The 22,686-nt window shown below is 37.8% G+C and overlaps 1 protein-coding gene and 1 long non-coding RNA gene across 5 annotated transcripts; one reads left to right on the top strand and one right to left on the bottom strand.

Moving 5' to 3' along the window:
• Nucleotides 1–1,723: 1,723 nt before the first annotated feature.
• On the top strand, nt 1,724–4,942 carry LOC144709673 (uncharacterized). Its single transcript, XR_013583080.1, has 2 exons — nt 1,724–2,971; nt 4,080–4,942. It is a non-coding gene; the product is annotated as an uncharacterized LOC144709673 (long non-coding RNA).
• Nucleotides 4,943–6,331: 1,389 nt separating this feature from the next.
• LOC144709847 (uncharacterized) lies at nt 6,332–7,442 on the bottom strand. 4 transcript variants are annotated; one of them, XM_078583499.1, is made up of 2 exons: nt 6,922–7,442; nt 6,332–6,685 (listed from the first exon to the last, which is right to left on the bottom strand). In XM_078583499.1, exons 1-2 carry the CDS (start codon nt 7,358–7,360, stop codon nt 6,552–6,554), a joined length of 573 nt encoding a protein of 190 aa, XP_078439625.1. In that variant the 5' UTR covers nt 7,361–7,442; the 3' UTR covers nt 6,332–6,551. The 4 variants fall into 4 exon arrangements, with proteins under 4 accessions (XP_078439625.1, XP_078439623.1, XP_078439624.1 ...); XM_078583497.1 differs by having other exon boundaries at nt 6,332–6,699; XM_078583498.1 differs by having other exon boundaries at nt 6,917–7,442.
• Nucleotides 7,443–22,686: the final 15,244 nt, after the last annotated feature.

Raw genomic sequence — 22,686 nt, forward strand, 5'->3', positions numbered from 1 at the left:
TACTAATTATTCCATAATATGTATAAAATACTCACTACTGTATATATTGGTGCATGTCAATTATTATAGAGTAAATATAAATATTATATAGCTATTAAACTGATATGTATAGCTATTGTAAATTAATTCAGTTATATGTAATATCTTATGTTCTGAAATTATGAACAAATAATATTTGATGTGTTAACAATTTTAATTCTTTGTATTTTAAATAAATTAACTGAAAAACATTTAACCTCTGAGACTGCCCAGTGTGATCTAATTATTCAGCACCTACATATCCAAAAAACAACAACCACTATCTAGTGCTGCAGAGGGTAACATTTTTTCTTAAAATAAACAAATACATAAAATTAAGTATAATTATGTATTAAATATATTTTTATAAACATAAAGATATTCTTCTATATAATAATTTAGTTTTTATAATATCATATTTGTGGATTCAAACCTTAACTATGACATCTTCAGGAAAATATAAATGTTTTCCACATACATAACTGCACCATACAACTAATTTCACCCCTAAATTGAGTTCTTCTCCTAACCAACTGATTATTTGAATGATCAGCTTGAATTCAAAACCTTAATCCTGAGGAATCTATAATATGCTAAGATAATAGTGAGTCCGCTGAAGATGATAATTGTTTAAAGATGTGGATATTTTTAGAAAATATTGATCAATTATATAACTATTTTGTGTAATAGATATGCTCAACGTTTAACATACCACCATATTTATGGAATATATTTATTAAATGAAATATGATAATAACATAATTTTCCACTAAATCCTGAAAAACCGATAGTGGTCCCTATTCCTTCCTGGAAATGGAAATATGATGAGAATAGTGTTGACATATACGGGTATCATCGGGATATTTAATTTGTGAACAAAAGATACATAAATTTAACAATTCAAACATTAAACTGTAGATCCGTGATCTTCTGTATCATCATATCTCATTTCATAAATTATTTATTTGATGCAGTTGTACAGTTGATTAGACCCCATTCCCATTGTGGTGTAAATTATCTTCAATTATAGAGAAGTTATATAGAAGGTACACTATCCATGGGTGAATACAAGCCATCTCTTTGGAAATAAGGATTAGACAATATGGTTGCCACTACAATGGAGTCGGGAAGAAGAGATGGAGATATATGAAGAAATATGGTAGAAAAAAAAATAGCAGGCAGGGAAATTTGTGGCTGATGAGTCAAACCTAAAAGGAAGGAGCATAGAGGAGTATAGTCATGAATTTAGTGTTATATTGGTTACAACTGTTTGTCAGTTGCTCCATTTCAAATCCTGTATAAACTGTGAAAGGGAGGGTAAGATCACAACCACAGTGCGCAAAACTCACACTGGACTCTAATGTGTTATCAATGTCAGGTAACTTCGTCTTTCAAGAAGATCTCCAAATCTTCTAGCGTCATTCCAATGTTTTTTTATACCAAACAAAATAAATTTTTTATAAAGTCTATGTTCCTTGATAACTCAGAAATCCTATTTGGAGCATAAAACACAAAAAAATAATCTTAGAACTTATCAATTTATCAAACTCATAAATTAAAAATGGTGATATAACCTAATTTATAGTGGGAATAAAGAAAGTTGACCCACAGGTAAATACGAGTATACAATAATAAATTATTAATATCACTAAACATGCCTAAACGCTCATTGACCTCTCCCCTTTATAAGGGAGGAGGGGGCGCCCTAAACGCTCAGACTAGCAAGAATCGAAGTAAAATTTGTGTTTATTGTATCTTGGTCTTACCCCTCTCGTTCAGAGAAAGAAGAGAAGGGGAGAAGGAGAAGAGGAAGATCGAGAGGAGGAAGAGGGGAAGGCCTGCTCGTCCGCATGACCTTTCCTCCCCTTCCAAGTCGCAGGAACTGCTGACCCTCCCGCTTGGCAGACGCGGGCACCAAATACCGTCGAGCTTGACCAAGAACGTAACTCAGCGGAGCGTCTACCGATCACCGTCCGTCCCTCCGTTGCACCTTGCCCGTTCTGGCGGCACCGAACAGGATGGTGGAATTCCTCGGTCAACTCCCGAGGTGATTCCCGGACCGAGACCCTCCCGGGTAGGTTGTTTGATCGCCGCGACACCACACGGTCGCACGTCCGTGTCGCGGAACGACTTCCGCCCCCCCGCTGGTCAGCGGATCGCCCGTTGTCGGGCGTTCGTTTCTTGCCAAGCGGCTGCCGGCTGATCACGTCCTTTCGACCCTTGGTAGAACTCTCGAAGGAGTCGCGGACCCCTTGGCACCGAGGAAATCTCCCCGTGCTGGTACTCGGAACCCTTCCACTAGATCGCCTGTTGAGACAGCATCCTAGTTGACGGTGGTTGCTCGAGCTCGTCGAGGATCACCGTCGACGGCGGCTTCTCCAACAATGCCGATTTGGGGATTTCTATTTCCTGGTCGTTATTGTTCTCATTGCAGGTTTAATCGTGGCCAAGGGGTGTTCGACTCCGGGAGTTATGACAGTGATGCGGCTGCCACCTCGGACACCAGCTGGCACGAGAGTTAGTTAGAGTCGCCTCTTGCCTCCTTCTATTGGCTGCCCTATATAAAGGGCTAGGTGTTCGACGGAATGTTTTGGGGCTGAACTTCTTCATTCTAACGAGTTTCTGATTTCATCTTTCATTCTTGACTTTTTCTGTTTCTGGAAACTTCTTGAGTTGGTTACAGGCCTTTTGAAGCCAACACTAGTGTGGTTACGGACGTCGCTACCTTGCTCAACGCTGCTGCTGGTCTCGTCCGTGCTGAGCTACCACAAGAGCCGCACCGGCTAACCCAGCTACGGCAGCCTAGCTTGCTTCCTTGACTCCGCCTCCTCTCCAATCGCTCCTGCGCTACGCTAGTTGAGCCGCCGACGCTCTCCGGCGACTCTCCATCACACCCGCTCCAACCGCCATAATTGTCAACAACCCCTGCACGCCGAGCCACGCCGCCGACGAGGTACGCCATCCTCCCGCTGCTCGTTAATTATCACTTGCAGTACGTTTTTGTCTTGACTCCACCGCGCGTGGGCTAGGTAGGTGAGAGAAGTTTTGAGAGAAACTACGATAGTTGAGTGTCTTACCGGTATGGACGAGACTGTCCGTTACGTGCGAGCCCAACATATTGAATCCGCTCGGTCGTAGATGCCTTTGTCGCTTCGACAAGGTTTGAGAGGCCACCGTCACTGTCACCCGACGACCTCGTCCAATCTTAGAGCTCAGCGCCTCCCTCGAGTCAGAGCCTGTACGTACGACACGTAGGGCATTCATATTTGCATCGTAATTACATCGACCCATTAGGGTTACCTGCCGAACGACGACACCGTCGACGTTTGATACCATCATCCCTTATCGGTACCGAGCCATCATACTCGATGCCGACCGGATGACGTCCCCGACGACGTCCGACATCAACAAGTCTTGATATATTGGGAATGTAAGACTTCCCTTAGTACGTTTTCTCGGGACTGGCTGCGAATCATTGAGATGCCAGCAAGAATTTAAAAATGAAATTAATTTCTTTTAGGGCCCCCTCTAATTAAGAATAGCTGAAAAATTCCAACCAAAACTTTTGGGTATGAATAAATTGAGCGAATAAAAAATAATTGATAAATTCGATCGTCGGGTCGAATGGGTTGATTTAAAAAATTGTCCTGTTAAATATTCAGAATTAAGCATGTAAGATACTTTTAATGAATGATGTCTGGTTTAAGTTTTAATTACTAGTGGAAAACTCGGAGTTTCAACTAGTTTAGGGTGAAGTCCTTCTCCAATAGAGGAAACTTTGAGCAGTCTTGTTTGAGAGGAGCGAACTGCGAGGAAAAAGGTGATATTGTAATCCCCATTCTGATCGGTAGAGAGGGAAGGTGTTGCAATTGTTGCTTTTGTTCTTGTGCCGTAAATGCTGCTCTGAAATCGCTTGATTAGCATTCTTCATTTTATGTATTTTTTTCTTTTTTGTGTTTGGGCTCTTGCTTCTTTGCAACTGGGATTTTATGATTGAGTGGCGTAACCTTGATGATTTTTTATCACGGTTGTCTCATTCTCTGTATTGTTTCCCTCTCCAGGATATGGTGTCGAATTTGAATTTATAGTTTGGTACCCGTGTTGCCTAGTGGTTGAATTTGTCGGCGCAAACACTCATGGAAGCGTACTTGAATGTGAACAACTCTGGAAGATGCCGAGGATGATCCCAAGACCATACAAGGAGAAATAACTAAGGCGCAATCGTTAGCCTCGACACATCCTCGTGTTATCAACATCAAAAGAGCACCAATTCAAGGGAGAGAGAGAGACAGAGAGAGATAGAGATAGAGATAGAGATAGAGATAGAGATAGAGATAGAGATAGAGAGAGAGAGACATAGAGAGACAGAGACAGAGACAGAGAGATAGAGATAGAGATAGAGATAGATAGATAGAGAGAGAGAGAGAGAAATAGACCTCTAGTTCAAATGAACTTTCAAGAAACTCAACTTAACTCAAAAGGAGAACAGAGAATACATCAAGGGTTTTGTGGCGTAGAGGGCTTTTGGGGTTGAATAAAACAAGACAAATGAGGGGCCTTTTATTGGCACAACCCATGGCCTAAATGCCCCCTAAAAACTAGGCACGATCCTAGAAAGTAGGTACGATCCTATTCTCAACGATGTGGTAAGTCATCCTACTTTCTAGGATATACCAAGTCAATCCCCATGATCTTGAATCATAAGGGATCAGGGGGTTTGACATTTTCAACAGGTTGGTACCCGTGTTGCCCAATGGTTGAATTTATTGGTTAGCAAAGTTCTGGCTGGGCATCTCAGCTGTTTGTTAAAGGCATGGTATGTTTGTCCTTTTTCTTCTTAATTTTTTGTTCAGTAATTACTCTGTGTTGCAAAATTGAACGCTGTTCCTCCAATGGGAATAAATTTAAAATATTTTTCATGTTATCCAGTTGAAAATTTATTCACATCTAAGTTTTAGAATCAGATGAAATATGAACTATGTATTCCAGTCTGAATGCTTATTTCAGCCTTGTATTTATACTAATCCTTAGGAGCAGGGTTACAGTAATTACCTTTTATTAACTATACCTAACACCACCCTCAAGCTAGATGTCACATAGTCAAAACCCAAGCCAGGAATAATGCTCGGAATAATGTACTTTGTCGTCAGAAATGTTCAAGGACTTCATATAAGCATCACATAATAATAATAGTAATAAATATTCCATCCAATGCAACCTACATATAATACAAAGATTTGAATTACACAAAGGACACATGTTATTAGAGTGCACGGACAAATCCATCTTTAACCTATGTTGAACAAAACGTATGTATAATAATCCAAAAACTGGGCCAGATTACATTATTTAAGGCTTTTAATTTATGAGACACTGTGTTTAGTTTCATCAAGAGCATGTAGTAAGGGTTAAATTTATGGGGAGAAAGTACTGAATAAGATAATATTAACTTAAATTTATACTTTTGTATTTATGTTTTTTGATAATTACATCTAGTTTAACAAAATCATAGAGCTCAAAATTGATTCAAGATAATTCTAAGATGCCGAGAAAATAATTTTCCTATTTCCACTAATTCATTCAAACTTTATAGAATAATCATGGGGATTTTGGGAATTTTAATAATAAGAAATACTAATTGACTCTACTTTGAATTTTTTGGCTATCCTTAACAACAATAACCTGAGAGAAATTATAAAGAAGTGAGTTTGAAAATATTAAGATAACACTAACCTCGTCGTCACGTGTCCGATGCGTCGAGTGGTGATTTATCTTCATGAGTCTTGATCAGGTAGACCCAGTAAGTCGATTTACATGACTGTGTACACACCATGACATTGATAGTATCACAAACACATGGGGTGTCATACTATTAATATCAACCAACATATGGGGCAGTGATCTATAACTTTTTTCAAGGCGACATCATACATGGCATTTGCTCTTGCTCATTGTGAACACCAACTACTGATCTAGTGTGGCATAAGGTCCACCTGGTGCTACATAGTGGGTGCCAGGTAACAAGGGGCATAAGGGACACATAGAGTGCCAAGACTATCTGCCTATGAGGAATCAGAGTTGAATGAGCATAGCTGGGCAGCAGTTAAATGTGATAGAACTTCCACTCTATCTCCATTCGAGGGAAAAAACTCAACAAGTTAGGTATAAGATGCATCACTATTGAAATGCATTGCAAAAGCCAAGTGTCTGTAAAAGACCATGCCTGGTATGTTGCCAAAGCACATAACTAGATTGCGTAATCTATCGGCAGAACATGAGGCATTCTTCCAAAATTTCACTCATAACAATTAAGTATTCAAGACTTTTGAAAGCTACCTACCATTGCAAATTTGCCAAGGCTAGCGCGATTGAGGAGCAACTTTAACTTGTCACCTGCTGCTCTTGATCAGGTCAAGTTCGCTATTGATTTCTAGTACAGACCCATCATTTATGAGTAGCAACCCATATGACATATTTATTTTCAAAGAGGGGATAATCCAAAACTTGTAGCTCCTAAATGGGCTTAATGGGCCTTACCAAGCCCAGCTCTGCTCAAACCCATCCTGACAGCTCGAAGGGAAATCTCCCTTGGAAACCTTCTCTCCAACTCCACGCCATGAATCATCCCAAAAACGATCAGAAAATCCAAAGACGGCAGCACTGTTTCCTGAATCAATTCATCTGGGTATTGAGCATCAAGCAATTCAATAAGCTGGAATCACACTTGATGGAAAACCCACAAAATCGATCTCCCCAAAATGCTTGAATCGAAGAGAACTCTTCCGTGGGTAGCCCATCAACAGCGGAATCCAAGCACGGATCCATCGCTAGGGGAGACGGCGACAAGGCAGGAAGAGACGGCCTCAACGCGGTGAGTAAGAAAGCTAAGAACTCTAACCTTACCCTTCAGAGTCAAGCGGGACTCCACAAGCAAGCTTCCAGGGCCGGGGGGGAGCGAGCGGACATCGAAGGAAACGGCTAAGTACTGAGAGCGGCGGCCGGCGATCTGGCCGGCGGGGATGAACATGAAGCCGACCAGCCTTCCGCCATAGCCCAATTGCAGAGTGCTGTCGTAGTGGGCGAAGGATTCTCGGTTGGGGTTGCGAACCAGCGCGAATTGAGAGAGGGTGAAGCCGACGGTGTCGTTGTGGGCAGCGAAAGAGGGGACTTGGAAGTGGGTAATGACGATTTGTGGGTCTTTTGGGCGGAAGAGGAGGAAGAGGACCAGCAAGAGGACGAAGATGAAGAGGATTAGGAAGGCCGTGGCTACCACACAGGACGCCAGGTTCGTCCCCCCGCTTCTTCTTCTCCCCGCCATTGCCCCCGCTTCTGGTAAGTACATCTCTCTCTCTCTCTCTCTTCTTCTTCTTCTTCTTCTTCTTCTTCTTCCTTGGAATGTTTACTTTGGACTGTTTGAATGGTGTCAGTGCTCAGAAGTGCGAGTTTACTCTCGCCGGTGGCTTTTTCTGGAAGGTGAGAAGCTGTTCTGGGCTTGGCCCAGTGAACACGGCCGGCCTGTTTTCCGGAAGGGCTTTCTTTGTTATAACCATGGTTTATATAGATAAGCTTATAGAATCATGTCGTTAAAGTATCTTTATCATGTCGTTAAAGTATAAGCTTATACGATGATATTTATAAGTTTTTCCTTGAAAATAATAGAAATAATAGGATGAGAAAGGGGTTGATCCAACGGGATGAAATAGTCCACAAAATTCTGAATTTATCTTTCAATTAAAGAAGAAAAGTAAGTAGGGAAATACAGAAATGTCTACTTGAATTTCACTCTTTTTAAAGCAATTTAAGATGATTCTATTTTTTATGGATTTTTATTTTCATCTAAACTGTCTTAACTGCAACTTATGCCCTAGATTTAACTAAAATAAAATTTAATTCACAGAAAGAGATGCAATTAGATCAAATTTTGAACGGAATGTGCTAAAAATTCTGAAGGAGAAAATTAGAAATACAAATTGAAAGTCAAGATGCATAAAGTTTCTTGTCAACTTTTAGGCTAGATATGGAACCGACTTGTAGAAAATTAATTATAAATCTAGCAAGAGAAATCATGGAGAATGATCTAGACAGAGAAACAAGGGAGAACTGGGGGAAATTGATTTTGAAAATGGATCTAGGAATCAACGATAGATAAAGATCATTGAAACAAGATAGTGTTTGAGTCTTGATCTTGAATGGAATGGAGTGCTCTTAACCCTTAAAAGTCCTAAGGGCATGTAAAATTCAGCAGTGACATAGTGTTTTGGACACATTCAAGAAGGAAATCAAAAGAGCAAAAAGAAAGTTGCAATTTCAACCCAAAATACAGAAAAAGCCTTGACTTCAAAAGTTGTGTCCTTTTAGACCAACTAGGGTTGGGGTGAGCTTCCATTGTGTTTTTCACTCTCTTCCCTGGTTTTTTTAGTCCAATAGTATGGATGGATAGAGAGTCAAAATATGTGAACTTTTGGATCTCCAGATGTTGTAATTTGGGCCCTCAAAACAATGGATCCCCACGACTACTCTCAAAATTTGGGCCCAATCTGAAAGTTAGATCTTCCCATGTTGTGATTTTAATTTAGAGTGATGTGAACCGTTGGATCTTATATCTCTCTCCTTCACGTAGGTGCCAACTGTCTTGAAATCAGCAACCCGACTTACTAGGGTCATTTCCTTATTTTATCTGCAAAGCTATAGTCGAGCACCAGGCATCTTGGGTGCAAAAATGAAGACAAACATTAAAATTTACTTCTCTTTTCATGCTAATTATATTGCCACAATGTTGTCATTTGGGCCTTTATAAGAAAATATGAAATTCTAAATATAAATTAGTGCCTTTATGTGATGTCGGACGTCGTCGAGGACGTCGTCCGGTCGCCAGTGAGTATGATGGCTCGGCACCGATAAGAGATGGTGGTATCGAACGTCGACGGTGTCATCTTCCGACGGATGTAACCCTAACGGGTTATGTAACTACAATATGATGAATGAATGTCCTACGTGTCGTACGTGCAGGCTCTGACTCGAGGGAGGCGCCGAGCTCCGAGCTGGACGGGGTTGCCGGGTGACGGCGACAGTGGCCTCTCAAACCTCGTCAGAGCGACGCTGGCGTCTATGGCCCAATGGAATCAATCCGTAGGGCTCGCAAGTAACGGACGGACTTTTCCATTCCGGTAAGACGCTGAAAGTTGTCGTAGTCTCTCAATTATTACTCTCTCACCTACCTAGCCGGAGCGCAGTGGAGTCAAGACAAAAGCGTACTGCAAACTGTAATTAAACGAGTGGCGGGAGAGGATGGCGTACCTCTTCAGCGTGTGGCTCATCGTGCAAGGTTGTTGACGGTAGGCGGCGATCAGAGCGGGTGTGGCAGAGAGTCGCTGGAGAGATCACGGCGGCTCGATGAGCAAAGCTGATGCCGGAGCTTCTAGTAAAGGTCGAAGGAAGATAGCGCAAAGGAGCCGCAATGAATCGGCTCGAGCGTCGGGCTGACCGCTCGCTATCCTTATGGAGGACAGCGCGAGCAGGGTCATCTAAAGGGACGCGAGAAACGGCGTTTGGTTTATCGGTAGCGAACCGATAGGTTCATGGAAGATCAGTCAAGGCAGTGGCGGATGCCCGGAGACAACTGAGTTCGCTGCGCTGACGAACACCCGGCCAAGCGCGTGAGGCGTGCGGCAGTCGGTGACCCTCGGAGGGCAGTAGATGGGCATGCAGCAAACAACAGCTAGTGTGATGCCCCTTCAACCCATAATTGGCGCACAGAATTAGTCGTCGGGTTTGGCATCTCCAGTTTCAATCACCTCGATGGGAAATCATTTGGGTAGCTGCCATTTCCTTGCTTGGCCGCAGAAATTTGGCGTTGGGTATGGCGTCTCCGTATGGAATTTCTTGTCCCCGATTTCAATCACGTTCGGGCAGCGGCTGTTTCCTTGGAGGGCAGCAGAATTAGGCGTCGGTCTGGCGTCTCCGTAGGGAGTTCTCCCTCAGCGTAGGTGGCCAGTCAAGCGGGTACCGCCTCCCCTCAATCGATGAAATCTAGATTCGCACCAGATGAGGCACAATTTTGCGTGTCCTGGATTGGTGACGGGATCTAACTGGTGGTGATGGTGGGAAGAATTCACATTATCAGAGCCGTTGGAAAACAGAAATTCTAACCCACGGCAATCGTGGTTGCCGGGTCAAAAACTCCTGGGGATTCTGCCGAGCGTAAGGGCTGCTTCAGTCGCATGGGGGATCGTCCTCTTGGGAATGAGGGACAACGACTTCGAAATCGGCAGGGAAGGGAAGACGTGAAACCCTTCTGATAACTTGCAAATTAACGTGATTAATTGATGAATTTTACACTATATTTATGTGTTTTAATGACCATATGTGCATGTTATCATATAAAAATGAAGATAAATGACTTACACTTTGATTTTATTATTATTTCTACTTTTTATTATTTTTAACATGGTATTTAACCTCATTTCATCAAAGAAATATTTTTTACAGGGCCTTAAATACTTGGCTAAAGGTTGGTAAGGGCTTTCCTAATTTTTCGGGAATTGTTCCATATTTTTATATAATTTTCTGACCAATATTTACATAATAAATGATTTTCATATTTAAATAATACATATGCTATTTATTTGGCATTTTATAATATATTTATATATATATCAAGGGGCATCCACATCATTCGCCTGAAATTCGGGGGAATAAGTGGATGAATATCATTAAAATAATATTAATAGAAAGAGAGAGAGAGCATTATTGACTTATTATGGCATCGCAAATCGCAATGCCATAACGAGCAAATCATTTAATCATATGGAGCTAAGTGGCGCGGAATGCGAGAGAAAGGTATGTCTTTTTACTTTCATTTTCGTGCAATAAATGCACACAAAGAATTGATCTCTGTGTGCATTTATTAAACAGGAATATTCCTCATCCCGCAGTCGGTTAGCCGCGTGCATTAAATGCACGCGGCAACCGACCCACGTGCGTTGAATATAAAACAAAAAAAGAAATTGCGGGGCGCTTTAAATAATCAAGCCGCAGTCGATTTGCCAAGTGCATTAAATGCACGCGGAAATCGAATCTGTGGATTATTAATATTAACGAAAAGTGTGTTTTGTCCTTTTCTTCTTTTTTTAAAAATTCAGGGCGACATGGCGCTTTAATAACCGTTTAAATGCAGCAATCATGTCCCGATGATTGCGCCTTTTGAAGTGCACAAATACCTGTTGAGACGCGATCCAAGGGCAGCAAAAACAAGGAAAAAAGGCTCAGCCAATCAGAAAAATTGATTTTTTTTATATAATGAAATGATCCAACGACCTAGATTAATCTGCAGTAAAACAACGATATCTTGAGATCTAGATGTCCGATTGGGCTGAAATTTTGAGGGCATGTTTTTCTTTTCCCCCTCTACAATCCAGACGGGTGGATCTATAAATAGTTGTATGGAAAAGGGCGAAATTCACTTTTTTAAGCTCTTCCCAAAGATTTGGCCAAGAAGGACACGGGAGTTGCTTTGGAAGTCGACAGATCTTGGTTCTGAATTCAAAGTTGTAAGTTTCTGATTTGTATTTTTGAACTTCTTCTTGAGAGGTTCTAAAATGCCTTGGCATAGGCGAAATGTACATGCCCTAGAAGTTGTTTTGAATGAAATTAGCATTGCATTTTGAGTCTGATTCGAGATCTGAATTTTAATCTTTAGTTTTTAATAGATTTGGAACAATTCTGCATTTTTAGATTTTTAATTTAGGGTCAGATTTCACATTTTCCCCAAATTATTCACTTTCTCTCTCTAGGCTAATTTGTCTAGTTTTGCTCTCTAGATTTTAAAATTGATTGTTTGGAAATTTAATTCAATATATAAAACCTAAATATAAACTTTCATCCAAAAATTCGTAATTCTTGAAGACCGATTTCAAAATCCCTTTCTTGATTATTAAATTCCCAACTTTAATTCATAAAAATTGTCTTAAAATTTTATAATAATTGGGAAATCAATAATCCGAATTAATCTGATCTTATAATTAAAAGTATCCTATCTTGAGCTTTTTGACCGAAATATTTAAAATCAAAATTAAGTTTTTACTTAATATTATTAAGTATAATTAAGGGTAAAATTAATTCATCCTTAAATTAATTCATTAAAAATTGGATAAAAATTTTTACTTGCTGCCTCCCTGCGGTTCGACCCCTTGCTTGCTCTATACACTATATTTAGTGATTAAGGGTATTTACAATGTTATTGTATACGTCTAAACGCAAAATCAATGACGTATTTACACACTATTTTTAGGCTTATCACCTTCCTGTCAACCACAATTTCCTCTTTCTCTTCCATCGATATCTCTCCCTCCTTCCTCTATTTTCTTCTCTTTAGCAAGGAAGGGAGACCAGAAAAACGCGACAATTCTTCTTTCTTTGTTCTTCCTGGTCTAAGAGGGCTAGGGCGCCCCCCTCTTCCCTTATAACGGGGAGGAAGAGGTCAATGAGCCCTCCCCCTTAGTGGGTCAACAAAACAAGAAGGGTCCATTAGGGGCCCTTATTAACTGGGTCCCCATTACACATAGAAGGGGGGAGGGAATTTTAAAATAAAAAGAAAAGGAAAAGGGAAAAGGAAAGCCCCTTCCCATGATGATGAAAACGTGGGCACGAGATGTGTCGCGGTGCGACAAAAACAGGATGATGAAAATGAAAAAAAAACACAAGACACGACTAGGAAAACAACGAAAAAAAAAATGCGATAATCGAGCATCTTTACCTGGCTTCCAATGACGGTGGCCGGCGGAGCACACGGCGTCGTCGATGATACTTGATGGCGTGCACCATCATTATGGAACTGATTTCAATTACATAAAGGCAACTCATTTCCTCACTCAAATTATGACATGTCGCTGCATTAAATTCCAATATCTTCTAGTGACTACTGCCACATTTATAGCATACAAAAATATAATTTATCCGATTCAACCAAATTAGCTTGCCATCATTCAATTTGATAAAAAATATTAAGTATAACTGGTGACCTGTGTGATAAACCAGAATTTAGCTTTAATAATTCATGTTAATGCTCTGATTTATGAAACAATATATATAATTTTTCCTTAGTACACAGTATGTAAGGATCCAATCCGCAAGGACCAGGTAATGACAGAGAAAATTGAAATTCAAATATTTTTTCAAATTATATTTTTAGGTGTTTCTATATTTTTCTGTATTTTAATTTTTTCAAAATATTAAAATCATTAAAATTAAGGAAAACTGGTCAAAACTATTTTAAAATCTTAATTTTGTTTTTGATCAGTTCTAATAATTTATTGTGATTTTCAGGATTGTTTAGGGAATTTTAAGGGCAAGAAATAAGTTTCAGATAGCTCTTCATTTAATTATTTAACCACAAATTATTCATCCATAATTTTCATGCCACTTTCTTGCTCAGAATATTTAGTCATCTTTAAAATATCATCATCACTCATAGAAGACAATTATAATTACACAAGGATCAATATTTTCTTGATTTTCTTTTCTACTCTTTATGAAAGTACCATGTTTCAAATAGAATTATCATTTGATTTCCAGAACGAAGAGTTTTTGGAAGAGGAACATGAATTTCTGGATGTGCATCTTTTTAAATTGTATCTTCTACCAGAACATCAGCCTGCTCATTCTCCTCTCCCTCATCTTCTTCATTAGGAAATTTCATGAATAGGGCCAATGATTATTTTAATAATATTAATCTAGCCATAACATGAATGGATTCCCTGATTCCATCCTCAATTTAGGGCAATGAAGATGATGCATGTTATTCAACATCACAAGCCTTATAAAAATGACAAAGATTATGAGTTAAGGGTCAACCTTGATTGGCACACATGTTGCTTTGTTCTTTTTGCCGGAGGTTGATAAAAGAATTCCCAAGATCCTTGTGTTACCTTCCAATATTTTTTATCCTCTATAGCATCCTTGAATTCTGCTATTCATCATCTGCACTATGTTATTACCAGAAGTTTGATTAGTTAAAGACACATGCTAAAAGTTTCATTGAGATTGAGGTTGGAGGTAATTGCAATGAACTCTGGTAAATTGGAGGCCTATATTCACGATTGAAGTGTTTGCTTAATTCATTTCTCCTCGTGCTTCATTAGTGATGGACTTGATCAATATGCATATCATTTACCTCCATATCCGGGCATGCTCTATCACCATGGCCACATCTAAAGAAAATGGTTAAAAAATAATTCTGCAAATGACGACATCACCATTATCATATATTTGGTTTTGGTAAGTTTTCCTAGAAAATGATTCATCTCTCCAATAATAATGATATTCATAAGAAAGTTAGTATCATATTTGGGATCAGCAACAATATAAACCTCATCATCATATGCATTATGAGCCTTTCTTAAATAAAGTTTCAATTCATGGTAAAACAATCAGCGTATTAAAAAAATACTTATGATATCATCATTTGATGCATTCTGGACTCAAAAATATGTGAAAAGAAATAATAAAAATAAAAATATGTTTCCTACCTCAATGGCACCTTTTTCGTGCCAACATTGCCAGTTGATGAACCAATATTTGGGTTAAATAAGTCGTGTTAAGGCTCTGATTTATACAACAATATTTATAATTTTTTTGCTTATTACAGGGTAAGGATAAAATCCCCAAGGAGCACATAATGAGAGAGTAAATTGCAAGTCGAATGTTTTCTAAAAATATGTTTAGGTGATTTTATATTTTTCCCTGAACTTTAACTATTTTTAAAATTTGAAATCAATTAAATGACATAAACTAGTAAAAATATTTTTAATAAATAAATAAATATTTATCTTGTTTGGGTATGATTTTGAAGAAACTTTATGGGGTATTTTATGGTAAGAAATAATTTATAAGGATAAATAGAACGTTCGGCTGCCCTTAAACTAGTAAAATCTGTAGGCAACTGCACTGTCCTACCCAAAATTTGCAGGTGTGGCATAATGCTGGCAGGAAAATTGGACATGGAACAAGTAAAGAATGAAAAGCTGTAACTTTTGCAACATTAGGATTTTTTTTAGTGGCACTTGATGCATTGGAAATATGAAGTCTAGGATATCCTCTGCAAAGTTTATCTAGATAAAAAGGTAATAAAATCCAAATCAAACATTCATGAGATTACATGAACCAAGTTGTCCCTTCCCCTAATGGCCCAAGTGATGCGGCTTCTCCAAGAATCTTGATTACACTTGAACTCACTCCCACACTTGTGTAGAACAAAAATGTATCAAACAAATATGATGGACCAGGCCTAAAAAGCAAGTTAGGATCAGAATCCAAGACGAGATACAAAGAGAGGGAAGAAGAGATTAAATAAGAACCACCCTAACTCTTCAAGCTAATATATTTAATTCCAACGGTTTGGAGGGCTAATATTAATTGGTTTTCAGCCTTGATCCACATTTCCTCCTTCCCAGATTTGAAAATAGAGTGTTCGAATTCAAATTGGTTAGTTACAGAATTCTGACCTTTAGTTGGCTGGATTCTTAAAGGGGTTGGATTATGCTTCAAGTGTGGGGCTTTTGTGTATTGGGCCTCTTCTTAATATCTGGGAGATGGCTTGGATTTTTCCTTTCCTCCATTTTATCCCAAATTCACCATTTTATTTACCTAAGTATTTTATTTTAAATGAAACTCCAAGAAGATGTGAGAAATCCACTTGAATCTAAGGATTCAAAGTGGGTTAGTCTCAAAATCAATAAAATAGATCAAAATATATATTAGGGCAATAAATCATCAATTTCTCTTTTTGTCCTTAAATATTGAGTAAATAAAGTGAAAATATAAAAATAAGTTGTAAAAATGAAGTATAAAATGATATTTTTATTGATCTAATTGGATGCTATCAGCGTCCCTCAATAGAAATAAAACAAAAGCCATTGATTGAATGATTATGGCACTGAAAAAAGTGATGTCATAATGATTCCTTTTACAATGATTCATAGACCCAATCATTGGCCAAAAGTTGGTTGAATAGGTATTAACATGTGGTGGGCAATTCACTTAAGCCCATAAATGTATCTATTAAATCTAAAATATATATTTTCCACTTTTTAATTTTCTTTCTTAAACAATACATTATTATAAAATTATTCATATATGTAAAAAATCCAGAAATAAATATTATCTCTGTTAGTAATTCGAATAACATATTATCTGACTTGAAAATTAATAATTTAATCAATCCTTAGTTAGAAAATATGTATAAATACCAGAAATATTTCCAAAAATCATCTTAATAAATTTAAATCATGATAACATGCAACTAAGGATATTTTGATGCACAAATTATCTTATATGTATGATATTTGTATGGTAATTTGCATGGTATTAGGCATCATCTGTCCAACTCAGAGAGCATTCAGCCCAGCCACTACACAAAGCCTAAGGTGGAGAGAACGGACAGTTTGATCTGTTATTTCATAAAATAAAAAAATAAATATATGACTCAGACTGATTAATGACTGATATCTACTGCTTGTATGATCTGGTTGCTAGTTTGAATCCCATGTGAAAAGGTTTTTTGCATTATAGCCAATAAATTAAGGTTATGATAGGGCACTCCCACATGGGGTCTTACACCTTACTAGGATCTCATGTTGGGATGCTTTGGGAAGATGCGTTGTTGGGATTTCCATCCAACACCCTCTCAGCATGATTTCCCATTTTTTGGGACAGCCACAAATTTCCTTACTTGAGTTGACATTCCTCACCACATTACAAGTCCATCTCTACCTATCAATTTATTAATATATATATATATCAGTGTAATAAATTTCAAGAATCATATACAATCATAATTAAGGAGGAAATTATCCATCTCTTGTGAATTGTAACATATATATTTGATAGAGGAAACAGAGTCAATACAATTTAGTAATTTCTTTTAGTTTCATTAACCATGAGATACTTTTTTATCTGAATTACCATTATCAATATTTTAAAAGTAAAAATTTTGATGCATTATAAAAAAATTGTGATAAACATCCCTTCATTGATATATTTGTTTTTAAGTGAAAGGACCTCGTGTCTCTCAGGGTTTTTTGTATTTATTTGGGCAATGGAGGGTTAAGTTTGAAAACATGAAGGATAAGCGATTGGTGGAACGGAGTTTGTGTGTTATAAAAAGGCAGAAAAGCCGAATAACATGTCAAAATCACACTTTTGACTCATGAGACAAGTGATCAGAGTGAAATTTTAACTATTTAAAGTCACATATTACTGATACATCAAACACAAAAATCCCTCAAATACCAACTAGAAATACTTACTTATGTTAAAATGGACAAAAATAAAAGAACTTTTGGTTTTTATGAACTTAAAACATCTGAATGTTGGATTTGTCATGTGATCAATTGTATGACTTGAATATTTCAGAATGTTGTATGTATATCATTTTATGCATATTTTGAAACCTTTTTTTACTAACGCTGCTGACTTCTATATCAAAAAAAATTATTACTTATCAATAATTTCAAGTAAATAACATGAAGAAGTTTCCAGGAATGAAATGGGATGTTTATCAATTGGATGAAGATTCCAAGTGATTTCCCAGGAATGCAATAGCCTTACTGGAGCATTTTCTATTTTCGACTTCAAAGTAGCAGTTAGAGAGATGTGGATTTTTCCTAAATTCCACCACTAATTTTATAAATTCCTCCTAAATCAGAGAAAAAAAGGGTAAGAAATGACATGGAGAGAAATATGAAAAATCTCAGATGTACATTTTGGAACTACTTAAGTATTATCTTATTGTTCTCTCTCTTTATCGGGTTATAGATGTACTCTATTAGTTGCTAGGCTTTAGAAGAAGGAACATTATCAATAATATTTCTTGATAGATAAACCTAATGCCAGAAAATCCCAAAAAGTGTAGTTGCCAAAGTGCATATCTTAGCACACTAGAGGCTGGAGCATGCGAATGTTTGACGCATGGGTGGTGGTCCTCACAGCGAGAAAAAAATTAAGCCTAGGGAAAATATAACTGACAGGCTATGATGTGTTCAGAAAAACCTTTCAAGATGGTCATGATGTAGCAATTGACCCATGGTAGTGGGGGGACGAATTGGTAGTTTGGCTGACTTTAGTGCACCTAGGTGCGAAAAATGAAGATCATTGTTGTGGGTAACATGTTCACCATGAGTGCAATAAGCAAGAGTGGATGAATAGGTTTTCACATGTGGCACTTGCTATGGGTGGCATCTAGGTGTGTGGTGGTGCAATCAGTATCGCACACATCAATGAGGGAAATATATGTGGCTGAAAAGTGAATCACACATTCCATATATCATTATATGTTAATTAATAGAACAAATTCAATATAGTGCATGTGCGATGCTTATAATGAAATCTATGAATACATGATCAGACTTAGTGAATAATGATGAGATCGTAATTTGGAGATTACTACTCTCTAAGCATGTCTTATAAATATTTATATTTGAAGGATACTCGAGAAAGACATTGAAGTATCCTGATAGAATAGTACAATCAAGCCTCACTCATATAATTAGTATGGCCAGTACTGTAGCCATTGGTGAGGAAACACCAAGGATAAATAGTGGATGCTCTTTCGTGGAAAGAGTTTACTAAATTGATCCATACGAATCCTCGAATGCTATCATAAAAAACTGCAAATTAGGTTGATTCATGTCATGGTTGTGTAGGTGGTCCTTAAACCTGAGTCACGAGAGACATTTTGTGGATGGACAGTTGTACTTTCACTATGACCTACGTGTCCCTAATCATGGGATTCTAAATGGTCTTAGTTTGGGTACATCAACAAGTTCACGAAGGCGATTGAGTGGCCAAGATAGGATCATCTACCCTCGGTATAAGAGGTGACAGCTCAAGGAAGACGATGCAGTGAAGTCCTTGACCAAGGTAGTGAAATATTAGAGGAGAGTTCTCAAATGATTTCTGAAAGCATCAGTACTAACTCAAATGATCGATTAGGGTTTGCTAGTTGACCATACCAAAAGTCATCCTAGGAACGTCAAGTGCATGAGGGACTATACGTACACGGTAACAGATGGAGAGAGCAAGTGCATTCCATCAGAGATGTCTACGGAGCCATCATCGTCTTCATCGATGGCCCCGTCGGTTTGTGTCCAACCTCACCAGAATGCCAAGGCGAAGGTGAAAACACCCCGTGTAAAGCATGTCTGCGTATTCATACATTTTGATTTTCTGTGGCACATGCTTGTTATGATCGTCATTTTTACCGTTTTGTGTATTCGTGTTTACATACACGTCGTGGGTCTTGTTTTTGTGTTGTCGTGTTTCGTGACGCCGTGTTTTGCCTTCTCGTATTTTATTTTATGTAGATGTTTGTTTAGTAAGGGATATAGTACCCCTTGTAAGGACTATCATACCCTTTGCATGGGCCCATTGTGCCCCTATATAAGGGCACGACGGGCACCCTAAGCCTACAGACCTGGATTATTGTTCATGTTAGAAGTTTGTTCAAGCCCTTGGTCTCACGAAGAAGAAGAAGAAAAGGGAGAAGACAAGAAGAGGAAGAGGAGAGGAAGGGAAGGAGAGAGGAGTCATTGTGCCACCCAGCCCTGTCGAGCACTGCAAGGACTCCCGTCATCAGTAACTAATGACAAACAGGTTTCATGAATGAGTTAGTACACACTCCTTTCTATCTTCTAGAGCACGAGGTGTAGCTTGGAACCCCACGGGTTGGCGACTCAACCTATCGATTGGGTTAAATTGATTTGAGATTAATTAATCTATATGATGATATAGTTAATCAATTTGCAATTTTAATAAAAGTTATTAGGTCATTAGAGTCATTAACTAGACTAATACCAGGGCCTAATAAGTTACACAAAAATGTTATTTTGGACGTTGGAAGATGCACCTAAGTTATGGGGGTTTTATGAAAAATAGCAACTTCATATAAGTAGGGAAGACTCTGAATTGAATTCACCTAGGCCAGAACTGTTCAAGGGGCCTTCCCCTTCTTCTCCTTTCTCCCCACAGGTCCATTCCATTTCCGATAACATCAGGACGACGTAACAACGACAATGGAGGTTGAACAGAGCTCGTCAACACAAAGGAGGAGATTCGACTTGCTGAGGATTTCATGGATACTTCCATAGGCTGCACACCTAAGCGGCTCCGCATTACTCATTTGAGGATTGAAATATTCAAGGATGCAATTCATTCCAAGGTGATTCGTTTCAATATTTTATTGATGTCATTGTAATTTCATTATAAATCTTTGTGATGTCAAGGTGATTTGCTTCATGGAATCCTTATGTTCATCCAGATCAAGGATTATAGAACCCAACAGTCGGGGCATGTGGTAGCATGGGTGACCACATGGTGCAAGGTGGTGCATGTTGCAGCAAGGGGTGGGTGTCACCAAGGGAAACATTGGGGCCAGAAGGTGTTGTTGACCATAGTGGTAGGCTGGGAAGGGCAAAGGCAGGTGCATGAGATGGTATGTCTCACTGCAAAGTTTGTATGGAAGTTGGGTGGCAGAACGTTCACAAGAGCAGGAGGGTAAAATGAATATTATAGCAAGGGTGGTGGTAAGGGTCACAATTTATCAATATATCGGTAGGGATGGGAGAAATATTAGGGGATCTACCCTTTTATAACTATTTTTAAAGCTTTTTGAAGAGCTCATTTCTTAAAGAGCACCCACTATTTATGGTTTATCTATGCACACAAATTGTTAGGGGATTACAAATAACATACTGCCTGTACAGATACTTTGATTTTTTTTGAATTATCTAAGTAATATGAATATTTAAGGTATGTGCTTATACATAAGGAGTCAATATAGTGTAATCACATTATAATTTTGTCATTTTTGCATATCCATGGACTTCATTACTAATATCTCACATGGGTAAGTATTAATACAATTTGTGTAATTTTTTTGAGCAAGAAGTGGAATCTGTGGTTGGCTTACACACAGTGTAATACTATTATCCCAATAGTGTTTCTCACAATTTGGATTTATGACATGCCTTGATGGCCTGGGGTAGAAACCAAGCTGAGGCATCTCACGTCCAATTTTGAGTCACATCCTTTTCTGGTTATCTTATGTCTTGTTATACATCAAATGTGTCATGGCTAACATCTAATGAGGTTGGACAAGAGACATCCCTATGCATTCAATCATTTCGCTTCAAATTGTTTAAAAAAAATCTTTATGAATCATTAGTTGTCATTTGTTCTTCCGCCACCCTTTTTCCGAACCCATCAAAACATCATAAAATTATACTTTCAAGAGAGGCATAATAGAAAGGAGGTGTAAGATATCCATCAATCATAGGAAGATATTTGACATTATCAAAATATATTCAAATTTAATATATAAAAGGATAAACTTGATGATGGTTACTATAAAATATTTTTGTTTTAATATAGAAATGTATATCAAATGTATTCGTCTAAGTTTAGTGAAATGAAAAATAACCAAGAAATGAAAGCATTAATTCAGTTTCGTGAAACAGGAGTAGGTGAAAAACTAAGTATATATATATGACCTAAACATAATACATAAGGAAATTGAGGAGAAAATTTGGACCATGCAAGGAAGTTAAAATTCACAAAATTTTTTTTATTAAAAGGATTCATGCACTAGAAATATCAATTTCCTGAAAAAGAGCAGAGAAAAAGGTGAATACCAAATTTAATGATTAAAAATTCAACACACATAATTATAGAGACAATGAATAATACATTATAGTAAAACAAGGAGTTTTTATTGATGCTCAATAAAGTCATGCTTGAGTAGACGAATAAAATTATCCCAGCATATGAAGGGTTTTTCCTCATTTCTATAAACAATTTCTACACATAATGGATAACATATGTTGCCATAGATCGAGCCACACATTCCATATCCCGTCCAATGTTAATTATTATATATTCATATAATGCATTTCTAATGGTTATAATGTAGGCCAATAATACATTGTCGGAGTAATTGAATTATGATATGACAATGGGACATGCTAAGGGGTTAAAATTCACAAATAAAAATTGTATGACAAGGACTCATGCAGTAGAAATATCAATTTCCTTAAAAAGAGCATAGAAATAGGTGAATACCAAATTTAATGATTGAAAATTTAACACACATAATCATAGAGACAATGAATAATACATTACAGTAAAACGAGGAGCTTTTACTGATGCTCCATAAAATCATGCTTGAGTAGACGAATAAAATTATCCTAGCATATGAAGGGTTCTTCCTCATTTGTATAAACAATTTCTACACATAATGGATGACATATGTTGCCATATATCGAGTCACACATTCCATATCCCGTCCAATGTTAATTATTATATATTCATATAATGCATTTCTAATGGTTATAATGTAGGCCAATAATACATTGTCGGAGTAATTGAATTATGATATGACAATGGGACATGCTAAGGGGTCAAAATTCACAAATAAAAATAGTATGACAAGGATTCATGCAGTAGAAATATCAATTTCCTTAAAAAGAGCATAGAAATAGGTGAATACCAAATTTAATGATTGAAAATTTAACACACATAATCATAGAGACAATGAATAATACATTACAGTAAAACGAGGAGCTTTTACTGATGCTCCATAAAATCATGCTTGAGTAGACGAATAAAATTATCCTAGCA

Source organism: Wolffia australiana, chromosome 11 (genome assembly GCF_029677425.1).
Source record: "Wolffia australiana isolate 7733 chromosome 11, ASM2967742v1".
Lineage (NCBI taxonomy): Eukaryota > Viridiplantae > Streptophyta > Magnoliopsida > Alismatales > Araceae > Wolffia > Wolffia australiana.

What these genes read in the sequence shown, in the direction of transcription:
- LOC144709847 (XM_078583497.1), bottom strand. Translation starts at nt 7,360, where the DNA reads ATGTACTTACCAGAAGCGGGGGCAATGGCGGGGAGAAGAAGAAGCGGG. An exon ending in GTCCCGCTTGACTCTGAAGG is followed by an intron (nt 6,700 to 6,921) that starts GTAAGGTTAGAG and finishes CTCAATACCCAG; the next exon opens with ATGAATTGATTCAGGAAACA.